Consider the following 17,209-nt stretch of genomic DNA (forward strand, 5'->3'; position numbering starts at 1 on the left):
AACTAATCCTCCTAGCACATTCATGAGATTAATGAACCACATACTTAGACCTTTTTTAGGAAAATTTGTCGTTGTGTATTTTGATGATATACTGATTTATAGCAAAACTTTGAATGATCATGTTAGGCATGTTAAATTAGTATTGGATGTGTTAAGGCATGAACGACTCTTTGCTAATCTTGAAAAATGCACATTTTGTATGGATAAGCTTGTTTTTTTGGGTTTTGTGATAAGTTCTACAGGAATCCATGTGGATGAGGAGAAAGTAAAGGCAATTAAAGAATGGTCTATCCCTAAAACTGTTTCTGAGGTAAGGTCTTTCCTTGGGTTAGCCGGTTTCTACCGCAGGTTTGTTCGTAACTTTTCCATAATTGCTTCGCCTTTGACTTCACTTATTAAAACGAATGTATCTTTTCATTGGACAGATAAGCAAGAATTAGCATTTAATGAACTTAAAGATAAATTGTGTAATGCTCCTATTCTTGTTTTACCTAATTTTGAAAAGACCTTTGAGATTGAATGTGATGCTTCTGGTGTAGGTATAGGTGCCGTCCTCATGCAAGATAGTAAACCACTAGCCTACTTTAGTGAGAAACTTGGTGGAGCACATTTGAACTATTCGACCTATGATAAAGAGTTGTATGCCTTGGTAAGGGCATTAGAAGTTTGGCAACATTACCTTTTACCAAAGGAGTTTGTGATTCACATGACCATGAATCACTTAAGCACTTAAAGGGACAAGGTAAGTTGAACAAGCGACATGCGAGGTGGGTTGAATTCATTGAATCTTTTCCTTATGTTATAAGGTATAAGAAAGGTAAAGATAATATTGTGGCTGATGCTCTATCAAGGAGGTACACTTTACTTAGTACTTTGCATACTAACTTATTAGGTTTTGAGTATCTTAAAGATTTATATGCCACTGATTCTGATTTTGCAAGCATTTATGACGCATGTGAACATGGTGCATTTCATAAATTTTATAAGCATGATGGCTATCTTTTTCGAAATAATAGACTATGCTTACCAAAGTGTTTAATGCGAGAATTGTTGGTTCGAGAGGCTCATAGTGGTGGTCTTATGGGTCATTTTGGAGTCACTAAGACTTATGATGTTTTACATGAGCATTTTTATTGGCCTAACATGCGAAAACTTGTTGAGAAAATTTGCTCTACTTGCATTACTTGTAAACAAGCTAAATCCTTTGTGATGCCTCATGGTCTATATACTCCTCTTCCTGTTCCTAGTTCACCTTGGACTGACATTTCAATGGATTTTATAATAGGTTTACCAAGGACAAAGCGTGGACGAGATAGCATCTTTGTGGTTGTGGATCGATTTTCTAAAATGGCTCATTTCATTCCATGCCATAAGACTGATGATGCAACCCATGTTGCCGATCTATTTTTCCGTGAAGTTGTGAGATTACATGGAATCCCAAGGACTATCGTTTCCGATAGAGATGCAAAATTTCTTAGTCACTTTTGGAAGGTGTTATGGGGTAAGTTAGGTACTAAATTACTTTACTCTACTACATGCCACCCTCAAACTGATGGTCAAACCAAGGTGGTAAATCGAGTTTTGGGATCTTTGCTTAGAGCCATAATAGGTAAGAATGTTAAATCTTGGGAAGAATGGATACCCTATGTTGAGTTTGCTTATAATCGTTCTGTTCATTCTTCCACAAGTTTTACTCCTTTTGAGATTGTATATGGCTTTAATCCACTTACTGTTTTAGATTTGCTTCCTTTACCTTTGAATGAGATTGCTAATTTAGATGGTGAAAGGAAAGCTGATTTAGTGAAAGAGATCCATGAGAAGGCTCGTAAAGCCATTGAGAAAAGAATGAGTCCAATGCACATCGAGTTAATAAAGGGCGAAAGCAAGTCTTGTTTGAACCTGGAGATTGGGTCTGGGTGCATATGAGGAAAGAACGATTTCCTTCTAAGAGAAATAATAAACTTGAAGCACGAGGAGATGGACCATTCCAAGTACTCGAGAAAATAAATGACAATGCTTATCGCATTGATCTTCCTGGTGAGTATAGTGTTAGTTCTACTTTCAATGTTTCTGATCTTTCTCCTTTTGAATTTGATGTAGGTTCAGATTCGAGGACGAATCTTCTTGAAGAGGGGGAGAATGATACGAGCCAAGGAGGTGACACTCAAAGGGTTGTCTTTCCTAGTGGTCCAATCACTCAAAGCAAGGCACGACAATTAAAATCAAAGATGAATGCTCTTGTCCAAGACTTTGTTGCGACAAATTTAATTCATCATGTTCGTGACATTGATAAATACGGGAATGCAATTCACTGGACCAATCTTGGAATAGTAAAAGCCCATAAATTGGTGGATTAATTTTTTATGTATCTTATTATTATTATTATTTACTTAATTCTCATTGGTTGGGACACATCATTTATGAGTTAAGTAATTTTATTGGTTAGGTTATTATTTATTTATTTTCTTAGATAATTTTAAAGAATTTTATTAGGATTCAATTACTCTTTAAAGAGTTTTATTAGGATTCATTTACTCTTGAAAGAGTTTTATTAGGATTGAATTACTCTTGTAATTTGCCTATAAATAGGCTTGTTTTCTACACATTGAAGGGGGGAATAAAAAGAAAAGTATTTGTTTTCTTTCAAATTTGTGTGAGGCAAATTTTTTTAGAGTAGAGTGATTCTTCTCTTGCTATTTAGTTTGGAGTTTGTTACTTTTCGAGGTATTTGAGTTGCAAATATTCAAATTTCTTTCCCGTTCATCGGTGTTTCTAGAGGTTCTTCTTCTAGGGGTTTCGTAGGGAGCCGCTCAATCATTGGCGTTTTTGGTTACAAGTTAACCAAGGGTTCCATAAGGCAAATCTATCCTTTTTATTTATTTATTTATTTATTTATTATTTAACTAATTTTATTTATTCTCGTTTTATTTCTAATTTGTGTTTCTCTTGTGTCTAGATCCGGGTTTCCGCATCAATGTTTGATTTTAATATTTAATATTTTTAAATGTTTTTAAAAGTTAATGGCGTTTTCTATAAATGCCACTAAAGAACGGTACTTTTAGCAGCGTTTATAATAAAAGCGCCGCTAAAGGTCATGCTCTTTAGCAGCATTTGTGATAAAAGTGCCACTAAAGATCATGTTCTTTAGCGGTGTTTGTGATGAAGTCGTTGCTAAGGTCATGCTCTTTAGCGGCGTGTGTGATAAAAGCGCCGCTAAAGGTCATGCTCTTTAGCGGCGTTTATGTGAAAAAAACCCAAAAAATAGTGACATGGTCTATAGCAGCATTTTTTGTGGCGCTTGTGAAAATGCCACAAATACTTTTAGCGGTGCTAAAAAGCGCCGCTATTGGCCTAAAAAAACGCCACTAAAAGCCTGTTTTGCTGTAGTGTACTAGTGGATTCGTCAAGTGATAATGAATATTAGGAATGTTTGGCTTTGCTAGAAGCTAAATTGAAGGGATTCATTCAAGAAGTTCCACTAGAATCATTAGATTTATTACCTCAAGAGCACACACACCCAAAAGCGTTGATTAAAGAGCCAGTTGAATTGGAACTGAAGGTTTTACCTCATCATTTGAAAAATGATTATTTGGGTCTATCTTTGACTTTACTTGTCATTATTTTAGCTGAGTTCACCAGCAATCACAAAGAGGAGTCACTTGTGGTTTTGGAAAGGCATAAGAAGGGTATCGAATGTATTATCTCAGATATTCGAGTCACATATTGGAGGATTTGCATGAATGACAGGAAGTTAAATGACGCCACCAGGAAAAATCAATTCTGGTTTTCTTTCCCTAGTCAGATGTTGGACAAATTTGCTAGGAAAGAGTATGATTACTTCCTATGATTACTTCCTAGATGAGTACTTCCTATGATTACTTCCTAGATGAGTATGGTTGGCACGACAAATGGCCCTTTTGACACCATCCCAATCAATTAAGATTCTAAATAAAATAGAGGGAGTTCTTTTTTCTCTATCGTTATTTTAAATTTTTAGTTATCATTTATTTTAGTTTTTCTCTACTATTATTTTACGTATTTTTTAAAAATAAGACATAATATTGAAATCAATAATTCAATTGAACAATTTGCAAAATTAGAAGTGTGTCAATAGATATGTACACGTCTAGAATTGGATCTGTCTAGGAAAGGCTTGGTATTTAAGTAGTCAAACTTGACTCACCTTGTAACACCCCAAACCCAGCCTAGACATTACGGTCGAATTGTGGAGGTTACATCATTGGAGAAAACATTAGTGCTTAAGTTTTGGTGAAATCCCACTTCCAACTTTAAGAAAATCCAATTTTATATAACTTATAAAAAACATATCAATTCCCGAAAACCCGTAAGTATTTTGAGATAAAAATCATGTTTAATACCTTTTACTAAAACAGATCCAACTAAATTAATTCATTTAAGTGACAATACATTCTAGCGGATTTCAACAAAATTTGGCAGCGAAACACTTTTAGCAACTTGGTCTTATTTTAAATACTGATTAAAAACCATAACTTTTGCATAACGAAAGACCAAAATAAATTTTAAAATCCCAAACAAAATTAAAATGTCCCAAAAGTCCATAAAAGTCCATAAAAATATCAGTTCATAACGTACTAAACCAAAAGCGTGGAAACTGAGCTCTTGTATCGCCGTCCAACCCTAAGTCTGAGGATCACTTGAAACGGAAAAAAAAATGTGTGAGCTTTACGCCTAATGTGTGATATGGCCCACACGAACAAAACAATACAAATATATATACTAGAATGTATCAAAGCATATCAGACTCCATTTCGGAACATTTCTTATACATATCATATCATATCAGATTCATATCGAAACATATCTTGTAACATATCATATCCTGCCTTCATCCGCTACACACCATCTCCGTCCAACCAATCACACCAATTAAGACTAGAAGAGTCCATCCATCCAATCACACTAGTACGTGGCAGCATGCCACTCATAAATACGCAATTGAGTTGCCAAATAGAAATTTGTGGTCTAGCCACCATAATTACAGTAGATACTGCCATATAGCACTTCCTCCATCATATTAATACCACCCCAAAACATAGATATAATATCGTACATACTTATAACATAAATCGTACGGCATGCATACACATATATTTTTATACGAAACATAACATTGCATAAGGTACTCACAAATCATATAACTTGCATGGTTAACATACATACTTATAGAGCATATCATATCATATTAATATACTTATCGAAACCTACTTAACATGCTTCCTACACATACCTATGTTTGCATACTGAAACTTACGCTTTTTTTTCAGGCCTAAATAATGCCCATGGACCCAATTTCTGAGTCCCTTAATCGGCCGCTATTCGGGCCTTAAAATTAGGCCAAAAGGCCTAAATGATTGTGTGGCCCACACGGCCTACAAACACGGGCTACAAAATTACACACGATTGTGTGCTCCACACAGCCGTGTGATGTACATAGTCTGTCACACGGTCGTATGATGCTGGGTAGTTTCCAAAACAACCTTTTTTTTTTACTTTTTGAGATCCCAATGAGTTTTTTGAGTTAGTTCACACACCTAATGACGTAATTGATTAACCACACTATGGGGAGCTCACGAATCCTACAATCACTCAACAAATTGCACCAAATAATCATCAAAGACCCATCCAAATTGGCATTCTTTTGTCAAAAATTCAAACCCTAAAACAATATTTGTATACTTACTAGTCAAAAACAGTGCCAAATATGAGAACTACTCTGTTGGAGGAATTTGGTTCTCACCCCTTTGCCTAATCAAAAACACAAGAACGTTCATCATAACTAAGAGCGAAGATCAAACATAACCACAATTCCTAACTTGTTCAATAAACAATTTCAAAGCAAAAGAATAAAAATAATCAGACAAACTTACTCCACGTTCAGAAATAGGATTAAATAACAACACCGTGCACGAATACAAGGGGAAAAATGGAATGGCAGCAAGCGAGTACCAGCAGAAAAGAAAGAAGAAGAAAAAAACGAAAAAAGAAAACTTTAAAAGAAAAAGAAGTAAACAAGAAAAAGAGATATGAACGTGAAAGGAGAGATTGTGGGGCGTGCAAAAGTTGAGTGATTTTAGGGATTTTTTTTTTATTTTGATAACTTAAGAAAATAAAATAAAATATCCTATAATAACAGACCATCAGACTATTGTAATTCAAAAAGAACTCAACTACTAACAAATGCAAGCAACAAAAACACTTCATTTGCTTACACCAAGATTCGAACTCAAGACCAAGAAGTATACAAAAGCTTAAACATTGAACCAATAGGCTCATCCTTCTCATAACCCAACAAAGAATATAAAATAAGCCGGAAAAGTTAAGCTTGACATAATTCCAAAATAAATATGAAAATTCAAAACAAGGGAACCGAACACAGGATCTACAGTAAACTTTCAAGGCACTTAACCCACACACCAAATCAAATTAATTGACATGCTTGCACAATTAAAAATCTAACATTTTTTGGGCATTACACACCTCCCTTTCCTGGAGCCCTACCTGGTGTACAATATCTATTCACTTCTATATTTTCGTCCCTTCTATCTATCGTTTTTAACAATGGGGGCATTGTTCATCTTAAGTGGGGGGACCAAAAATTGAATTGTTTTCTTTTTAAGAATTTATTTTTCCTATCAAATTATTATTAAGTTATATTTTGCTCAAAATTTTGAATTTTGTTGATGATGTTAAACTTTAGTATAAATAAAGTTCTATTATATCAATAATTGTTATGTTAGTTGAATTATGACATAATGTTCGTCTTAATAAAATATGTAAATCAAACCATGAAACGTTTAATTCCTTGGAAAAGCTAAGCATGCATGAAAGTTTAACTCTTTAGAATTGACTTAGTAATTTCTTGAGGTGAACTCCTAGGAGGCATAGAATTTTGAAAATAATTTAGGTGAATTTTTGTTTGAACCGTTTGAGTCTCTCAGGCCAACCTTAATGAAAATTTATCCCTTGAAACCATACTTTGAGACTATCTGGCCATTCAAGCAGGTGGCTAGAAATAGGCAATCTCCTAGTTGTTTTAAGTGGAATGCACTGATGGCTAGTTACGTAAAATCCAACAGGGGGTCACAATGAAGGATACTCAACAGAGGGCCATCTATGGGCTTCTATTTAAGCTCTCATGAGTCATTTCTTGTTCTGCCACGTGTCATTGTTGAAAAAAGGTATAACACATATATTGATTGCTCAAATACCACATTGGACATTTTAAAATACAAGTACCAAATATGACGTTATCCCTAGTTAGTATAGCCAATCATAATTAGTAACATGTACAATTATTTTGTAAATTTTTAGAATTTCTATATTGTATTAAATATTAACATTTTATAAATGCATGTCATCATCCTCAATGAGATTTCATCATTACCCAAATAGTCATATGCCATGCCATGCCATTTATTTACTCACCTATTGATAATACAACAATCGATGGGGTACTTTCACCCACTAAAATTTCACCTTCGTTTTCCAACGAGGTTGGTATTGCAAACCTACTATTTAAAAAACTAAGACTCTGTCTTTTTAGAAAGTGGGTCCAGCAAATGGGTCGGGTCAAGCTTTCTCTTATGATATCATATATATATTAAGATTTTACGCTTCCAATTGATATTGAGGATTAATATTTTAACACATGCCATATTCATTTTGTTAACATGTGACAACTTTTTATATATAATCAATTTTTCATTTTAAATTAATAAAATATAATAATTTAAAATTATAATATATTTTAAATTAAAAATAATTTTAAAATCATAATGGTAAATTATATTAATCCCTTTGTTATTATTCTTTATATATAACCAATTTTTTAAAAAATCATAGAAAATAATAAATCTTTTTATCATTATATATATTTTATTTAAAAATAAAATATAATACAAGATAAAGTTGAAAATATATAAAATATATAAAATTATTAATATATATTTAAATTATCAAATTAGGATTTATATATTTTGATAATATAACGTAACTTGTTTTTATAGCGTGCACTCGTTTGTTTTATAAAAAGATTTGATAGTCATAAAAATTACTTTAATTTATGTAATCTATTTAAAATTTGATAAATGTATTTTTATTTAGTTTTTTTAAATTATAAACAATTTATAAACAATATTTTCAACTTTAAAACTGTTTTAAAAATAGTATTTCAAATTTTGAAACTTTTAAAATGTATAAATCTTTTACTCTAAAATATGCATAAAACTTTGGATAAATTATTTTATATTGTATTTAAAAATGCTTTTATTTATTTATTAGTGCTAAATATAAAATAGTTCAAAAAATTAAAATAAGTTTTAAATTTTTAAAAAGTTTTAAAAATTGTATATAAAAACAAATTATTTTCTTTATGGATTATCAGATGTTGCATGCATGAGTTTGCTGCTAACAGCTTAGAAAAATAAGAGGAAACTCGCCTGGTTCTGTCGACAATAGACAACGATTATATGCATCAATGTGAGTTCCTTTTTTTTTCATTGCTTGAATCACAATCTGTGCTTAGAATTCCCAGTTTCAGCATTGATTTCTCTTTTTCTTTTTTGGGTACTGAATTTGTTCTGGAAAACCCTTTTTGTTACAATGGTAGATGCATGATATGATTTGAGGGAACTGATTAAGCAAAGAGCCTTGAGTTTGATACAATACCAACAATTAATCCTATTTAGATTCTCCTCATATTTTCCTTTTGATCCACAAATCTTTTCTTCTTATTATTAAAACTGTTTGATCAACAAATGTCTAAATCAATTTTTGTTAAGATTCTGCAATGTGAAGTTAGATCTTTGCTTAAGTTGAAAGTCAGGTTTTAAATACAAATTTGTCCTGTTTACCTTGTTGAAGACCTACCTTTCAGAGATATGTATAATTAATTCTATTCTTCTCAACTAGAATGCTTTTAAAGGCACTAGAACGCCTGGAGTTTTAGAAGGACTAAAACTAAAATTTTACCATTTTGGAGGCACATGACCCCTGGCACGGCCTCTAGTGGTCGCTTTGGCTATCACGTGGCTTAACCGTAAAAATGGGGCTCGGAATCATTTTACTCTTTTTAATTACAATAATTGCAGTGAGGCCAAATACAAAAGGCGGTTAAATTTCCCCTTTTCCACATCGATCGAAACACATCGTAACACCCTGAAATTTAGGGGTTTGGAGTAATTAGGTATTATTGTATCAATCCAAAACAAAACTTGATTAAGAGGTCTAATTGGAAAAACATGTTTTACTTAAATTAGGACCTAATTGAAAAAAGGTAAAAATGAATTAAAATAAAGAGACCTAACTATGAATATTAATTATTGAATATTAAAGTAGAATGTGTTAGGAATTATGTATTGAATAAGCTAAAGAAGGGAAAAAAAAAGGTAAATGTGTAAGATATTAAGGAATATGTAAGATAAGATCTAAAAAAATATATAGATTTAAATTAAGTAAGAAATAAGATTTAGGCTGGATGGTTAAGTAGTTTGCATGTTTCATTGAGATACTCTATTGGAGGAAAAATTAAAAAAGGAATAGACTTAGGCTTAATGGTTAGCATGTTGGGACTATTTTGATAGTTCCCAGATTTAACCCTTCTTTCCTTTTTATTCATAATTTTACCCACATCGTCCTATAAAGATATCAATAGTCGTAAGCGTTGCAAACGGGACGAGAATTTTGCAGTTGCCAAATTGTTAACCCTCTTTCCTATTTCCCTGCATACCCGAGTCGAGTTCCCCCCCTATCCCTTTTTTTCTTCAGTTATTTTTATAACACCTTAAAGATAATTTAAAACGATAGCCCAGTGGTTGAGGCGCCAGTTTCTCATGGGACCCAAGTTCGAAATAAGGCTACTCTTAATTCGGCAAACTTCAAAAAAATTCAGTCACGCCCCCAAACTAGAGGTGCTCATGAGCGGGCTGGAAAAAAATCATAAGTCTCGGTCCGGCCTATTTTTTTAATAAATATTAAAAATTTATTTTAAAAATTAAAAAAGTATTTTAAAAATATTTTAAAATTAAAAAATAAAAAAAAATATTTTAAAAATATTTTAAAATTAAAAAATAAATATATTTATTATATCGGGCCGGGCCGGGCCGGGCCAGGCTCGGGCCAAAAAAGTGGTGCCCGAAACGGGCCTCTTTTTTTGCCTAAGCCCATATTTTGGGCCTATATTTTTACCCAAACCCTCCCATATTTCGGGCGGGCCGTCGGACCGGGCCGGGTCGCCCAGCCCATGAGCACCTCTGCCCCAAACTTTGGAAAAATTGCAACAATTCCCCGAACATTTGTAAATCTTAGAAATTCACCCCAATCCAATCCTATCTAGATTTCATATCTTATCTTTCCTCAAAATTCAAATTAGGATAAAAATTTCATCACCTTTTTAAACTTCTTATCCTTTATTCAAATTTCAAATTAATCCTTATTCTCTTTCCTTTTCTTTGAAAATATTTTCTCATTATTGTTGATAATTATCTTTGTACCCAAATCAAAATCAATTCTCAATTTCAAAAAAATATTTTATTTAAAAAATATTTTATCAAAATAATTTGTATATTTCAAATATTTTAAATTATTCAAAATAATAATTTATTTTGATCACTTATCAACATAAGGAATTCAAGTAAATTTTAAAATTATCCATATATTTAGCTTTTTAAATTTATTTACGAAATTTTAAATATTTAAAATTATGAATACTTATCTTGTATATTTAATTTTATTTAATTTAAATTGTTTAAAAAAATTGTTTTGATAATTTATAAGATAAGTTTATTTTGAAAATTTTATTATTAAGTGAATCAAGTTTAATGTAATGTCAGAATTCTATGTAATTTATACTTCTCTCATGTCTATAAATAAACACTTTGAACTTTGAACAATTATTGTAAACCCCCTTATTGTAAATCTTATGTCTATAAATAAGTCGGCAGCCATGGAAGAAGATGGTAATCAAGAATTGATGGTACGCATGAAGGAGGCGGAAGACGAAGCGTATCTGAAGTCAATGCCGTCTGGTTTTCGTTTCAAGCCTAGAGATGATGAACTTATATTTTACTTGATGTGCAAAGCTCGTAATAAACCACTACCACCCACCAGAATCAAGGAGGTTCCACTTTACAAATATGATCCCGATACTCTTACAGGTATTTATTTCATAATCTGCATATTTTCTCGGGGGCGGTGGGGGGTTCTTTTTCTTTTGAATCGGTAAAATGTATGGTTTTTCATTTCAATCTTTATATTATGAATGAATGAAGGATTTGTGGGTTTGTTTTGTTTTGTTTTAATGATTGATATTAAACGCAGCCATAAGCGGGAACATGTCGTCAAATGGAACGATAAATGAATGGTATTTCTTCACGTCGAGAGACCGGAAGCATCCTCAGGGCAAAAGACCAAATCGAGCCGCCGGCGACGGGTTCTGGAAGGCTGTCAACTCTGATAAACATGTCAAGTCCAATGGAAAGTTAATTGGTTTGAAGAAAACCCTAGTTTATTGCAGAGGGAAACCTTCAAAAGCTCAGAAAACCAATTGGATCATGCATGAATATGTATTAAGCGATCCTCCTCAAACAACTCATAAAAATGATCACCAGGTAACTTTTTCTTTTCTTTTCTATTCTATTTAATTTCTACATTTATACTGTTCTCGATTGTGTTCGTATCATGAGTGGCTGAATGTAACTGGAGTGAAAGGAGCTTTGGCCCCAAAATTTTGATAAATTTCATTAAACGTACAAAGTTTTTGAAAATTTAAATTAGATCCCAAAATTTAATACCACTTTAACCCCTAATATTTTTATGTGATTTTAACTTTCTTCATCCTGTATATTTATTATAAATGGAGATATGCATTTTTTTCGTTTTATGTTGCACTGCTATACATGTTTTATTAATCGTAATTCGAGTGTGAATAGTTAATGTTATTGTTGCTTATTAATTAATTATGTTTTTCATAATCCAGCTTGATGGATGGGCACTCTGTAGAGTATATAACAGAAAGCCTCAAGCCCCAAAGGTTCCAGAGAAGAGTTCTCCCCAAAATTTTGGGAGTAACAATTTGAACATCCAAAATCAGATTCAAGAGCAGAGTGCTCTCCAAAATTTTGTTACTGAAGATTTGAACTTCTCAGAATCAGATAAATTTCTTTTGTATGCTAATTTTGGCACAATAATTTATTCTTTGTAGTAGCACTGTTGACGCATTGAAATTTTTGTTTTGTAATAGTATTGTAATTTCATTGATTAATTTTTGTATGTAAATTTCGTGTCAGCAATTTTTCTAATATCAATTTAGTTTATTTTTTATTATTAATACAAATAGATAAATATTGTAACACACTCAATTCGGCTTAAGAGGTTTGGCTAAGTCAAAGGCGTTACATTTGATTACTAAAGTGGCCTTGTAAAGTCCTCCTTTTACTTGGGTTGATTTGTAGGAAAACATTCAATCATTAAGCCGACTTTACTAAGTAATTTAATTACAATATTAATAATGTAAAGACTTTTAAAACAAACATTTATCGAAATTTGAATATTTTGTAAAACAGTATAAAGCATTTATTAAAATAATAACTAAGTAGCTTGTATGTTACCTTGAGATTCTAGTTTCAAACTCCATTCCTCATTTACTTTCCTTTTAATAACCTAGGATAAATGTCATAATAAAACAAATATGATTGGAGGAAAATCCTGATCAAAGAATATGCTTAGGTCTATTGGTTAGCATATTAGAACTAATTTTATAGTTCCTAAGTTCTAAATTCTTCTTCCTCGTTTATTTATTATTTTATCCACACCGTCCCAGAGACATGAATTCTCTTAAGCGTTGAAAAATAGCAAGAATTGTGCAGTAGGCAAACGGTGAACACGCTTTCGAGTTCCTCTTTCCCTTTTTGCTTCTATTACATTTCGGTTAAAACAATTTAAATTACAGGAACAAAACTAAAGAAAAGGTGATTTAGGCGCTAGTCTCTCATCACGTCTATGCTTTTCTTTGGATTACTCCAACTTTGGAAAATTTTAGTCACGCCCCCAAACTTTTTAACTTTATCTTTCCTCAGAATTCAAATTAGGATAAGAATTCCATCGCCTTTTTCAACTTTTTATCCTAATTCGAATTTCGAATTAATTCTTTTCAAATCATAATAGAATTTATTTCTTTCTATTTATTCTTTTTCCTTTTCTTTTCCATTTTTTTCTTTAAAAATATTTTCTGTTGATAATTATCTTTGTTCCCAAATTAAAATCTATTCCCAATTTCAGCTCATTTTTCTACCGGTTGTTGAGTTCCGTCAATCACATCCCATAAATTCGTCAAAAGTTTGGTAAGAATTCTCATTTCAATTTATTAAAACTCTTCAATTTTGAATCTCATTGTGTTTCATTAAATCTTCCAATTCGTTTACGAATCTCTTACGTTTTTGTCGACAAACTCTGTAAATCTTGAAAGCAACCTCTAATTCTCACACGTTTATCGATTGAATAATTCGACTTAAATGCTTCAGATCAAATTTGAACGAAAGAACATCATAAGAGGCCTCAAAAAGTCAAGGTGAGTGACTTTTCTGAAGTACAAACCTAGATTCAAACCCAAACCCAGATTCAAGAGAAGAATGCTCACCCACCAAAATTTTGGGAGTAATGATTTGAACTTCTCAAATCTGATAGGTTTCTTTTGAATGTTGATTTTGGCTTGGAGATTTATTATGCTTTGTAGTAGCAATGCTGACTTATGGCATTAAGATTTCTGCTCTGTAATAGTACTGTATCTCAACAATTCGCAAAGAGTCATATACAAATATATTTTTATAACAATTTAATTATTACCTTTGATGTTGTACATTATTTTGTTGCTGGTATAGTGTTTTTTTTTATATTTACTAAAATGTTTATTGATTTATTTCTTTTATGTAAATTTCGTCTTCCACTAATTTTTCTATTGAATTAATATCCAATTAAGTGTAATATCATTTCAGTGTTGGTTTTTTTTTAATTATTCAACATATTATTATATTATTAATATAAAAAGATAAAAAATGTAACACTCTTGACCCGATCTAGGAGTTTCCCCTAAGTCAAAGGCGCTACATTTGATCACCAAAGTGATCCTGTAAAGCCCTCCTTTTGCTTAAGTTAATTTATATAAAAATCGCTCCTTTGTTTTTAATAGAAAACATTCATTCATTAAACCGACTTTCCCTAGTAATTTAATTACAATATTATTAACGTGAAGATTTGAAAAATGGATTAAGGTTTTTAAGAAAAAGATTTATCAAAACTTGAGTATTTTGTAAAGCAGCGGAAAATATTTATTAAAAATAATAATTTTTTAAACCAAATAACATGTAAATTTCATAGTATTAGCTAAGTATCATGCTTAAAATAAATAAGCTAAACAATCTCAAACTTAAGATATAAAAGTAAGAATTAATCATTATAACCCCCCAAAAAAAACCAATTAAGGAAGCTTTAATGGAAACTTTTAAATAACAATAAAAGAAAACAAGTTGCTAGCCCGAAGTTCCTCCAATACCATTTCGAGCCCTAGTTCTCTGTGTTACTTGAGAGGTAAAGAAATGGGGGAGGTAGCTTATGAGAGCTACAGTTCACCTATCCAATTACAACATTGTTTGCATGTATATCAATGAATGTAAGGGTTAACATAAATATATTAAGGGATCGCCTAGCATTTACTAAGGGTTCGCATACAGGGGTTGGCACATATACAGATTACTTAATTTCTAATACTTCAATTAATTATACACAATGATTTAAGTTTAAGTCCCACAACCTTAATTTGGATGAGGATATCGACAATCTACTTGGGAGGAGAAGATGTGATTTGAAAACCTTTAGTTGAAAATTGGTTCGGCAATGGAGGTCAAAAGAAAGAACTTTGAGAGTTTTTCTTGAAAAGTTTCTCTAGATATAAATTCTAGGGTTTGAAAAGATTGACTATTTATAAAACTCTTTCTCCCTAATTGAAATAGGTTTTAGGAATTCATGTAGAATTAGGATTATTTTGAATTAATGAACAAATTAAAAAAATAGATTTTGGTCTATGCTAGTTTGAAAATTTCGTACTTTATGTGGTAAAAATAAGAAAGTAAAATTGTAACACCTCTAACCCGAATCCGTCGCCAGAATAGGGTTACAGAGCATTACCGGAGTTTACAAATTAATTATCAGACATTTCATTTCATCTAGCATTCATATTTTAAACCAATCAAAATCAAAACATTAATGAGTCAACGTTGGCCAAGTTAACTTATACGTGTCATTATAACCAGAATCAAATCATCCAAAATTACCGATAGAACCAATGAATAGTGTCATAAAACTCCGACAAACTTCCAACCCAATCGAGATTCTGATAATCTGAAAAGTAAAGAAAAACAAATACGTAAGCAATAAATTCTTAGTAAGCTCGTATAAACTTTAATCATGTCCATTCATTTCAAATATGAAATTTATAAATATCAAGAATAATTTAATATTGATACCACAATGCTCATGTGGCTATATTCATAAACTCACAAGGTAAATAAATCCACATCATCACTTGTACATATTATCCCTAGCAATATAGGATTTTAAACAACTTTATACTCTTTCGAATTTCTTTATTTTCATTTGCATTTCTTTACTTTCCATGCTTATTCCATATGCATGACACACAAGTCATAAACATATCATTCAACCATGGTCACAAGCTAATGCATTTAACCAAAGCCTTTTTCGAATTGATCACATGATAAGTCATTTCATAAGAAATTGCATAATTTAAACCTTACCACTTTTTCATGAGCACTAGCATATTTTCACTTCAATACTTACTAATTCAATGCATTATATAAATAATTATATTACCATTCAACCAATAGCTTGGCACTTGCCTAAGCATAAGCAACAACACTGGTTAGCATACTTGCACATTTTACATATAATTTCAACATTGATAACTTATTTTCTCGACATGTCACACTTGAGTTTATTACTTGTCTCAACATACATAATTTCCTTGTCAAATACAATATAATCAATAAACACACTTCCTTCAGCTAAATATTAATAATAATCTATAAATCTTTCAATTCAATCACACAAGTCTCTTACAATTTCTTACTGAATTAAAGAACGGCTTACGGATATGAGTACATCGTTCTTTTTGTGCCATAGTCCAACTATGGTCTTACACATGCATTGCCATGGCCCTACCATGGTCTTACATTTGTAGTGCCATAACCCAGTTATGGTCTTATCATCAGAATGCCATAGCCCAGCTATGGTCTTACATATAAACACTGTCATGGTCCAACCATGGTCTTATGTTCATAGTGCCATAACCCAGTTATGGTCTTATCCGTCAATTCATCATTTGGCATAGAACGATTGTACTCAATCCCGCGTTTAATCCAAACTGAGTATTAAATTTGATAATTTATTTCCAATAATAATTCAATTCCAACAATAGAACACACATATATAATATCCATCACCAATTAACATTCACTTTAATCAAAATTATACAAAATATAGTTCATACGAACTTACTAGGCTAAATTGCAGAAATACCAAGATACATGGGCATTTTGGTAATTTTCTATTTTCCTCGAATTTCCACCCGATCTCGATCTAAATTAATAATTTCATTCAATTTATTAATTTAGCCAAGAAAAAAAATTCATTTCCTGTAATTTGGCCATTTTTACATTTTTACAAAATTACCCCTAAAATTTTGCTTTTATTCAATTTAGTCCCTAAGCCCAAATCATTCAAATTAACCATTTTTAATGCAAACCCATGCTAGAATAATATTCATGGCATTCAATACAGCCCAATTTTGTAATAATTTCATAATAAACCCTTGTATTTTTACCAATTCAACAATTTAGTCCCTAATAATAAATTCATCAAAAATCACTTAATAAAATACTTTTAGTTAATAAATAATATCTCAAATTCATCATTTAACATCAAGGATCATATATATTCATCAATGGAAACATCCAAAATCTTTAACAAAATAAAAAACAAAGGTAAGGTTTAGTTAGACTTAATTGTAAGAATCTCAAAATATAAAAATTATTGAAAATGGAGCTAAATTTAACTTACCCGCAGCAAAAATATGAAAACCCTCTTAAGCTCTCCTCCT

General features: G+C 31.5%; 1 protein-coding gene across 1 annotated transcript; it reads left to right on the top strand.

Moving 5' to 3' along the window:
* The first annotated feature begins 10,877 nt into the window (after positions 1-10,877).
* Positions 10,878-12,393, top strand: LOC105779268 (NAC domain-containing protein 1). Its single transcript, XM_012603033.2, has 3 exons — positions 10,878-11,195; positions 11,359-11,648; positions 12,017-12,393. The coding sequence occupies exons 1-3, from the start codon at positions 10,961-10,963 to the stop codon at positions 12,239-12,241; spliced, it is 750 nt and encodes a 249-aa protein (XP_012458487.1). The 5' UTR covers positions 10,878-10,960; the 3' UTR covers positions 12,242-12,393.
* Positions 12,394-17,209: the final 4,816 nt, after the last annotated feature.

Source organism: Gossypium raimondii, chromosome 4, assembly GCF_025698545.1.
Source record: "Gossypium raimondii isolate GPD5lz chromosome 4, ASM2569854v1, whole genome shotgun sequence".
NCBI classification, from domain to species: Eukaryota; Viridiplantae; Streptophyta; class Magnoliopsida; order Malvales; family Malvaceae; genus Gossypium; species Gossypium raimondii.

What these genes read in the sequence shown, in the direction of transcription:
- LOC105779268 (XM_012603033.2), top strand. Translation starts at nt 10,961, where the DNA reads ATGTCTATAAATAAGTCGGCAGCCATGGAAGAAGATGGTAATCAAGAA. An exon ending in TGATCCCGATACTCTTACAG is followed by an intron (nt 11,196 to 11,358) that starts GTATTTATTTCA and finishes TATTAAACGCAG; the next exon opens with CCATAAGCGGGAACATGTCG. An exon ending in CTCATAAAAATGATCACCAG is followed by an intron (nt 11,649 to 12,016) that starts GTAACTTTTTCT and finishes TTCATAATCCAG; the next exon opens with CTTGATGGATGGGCACTCTG.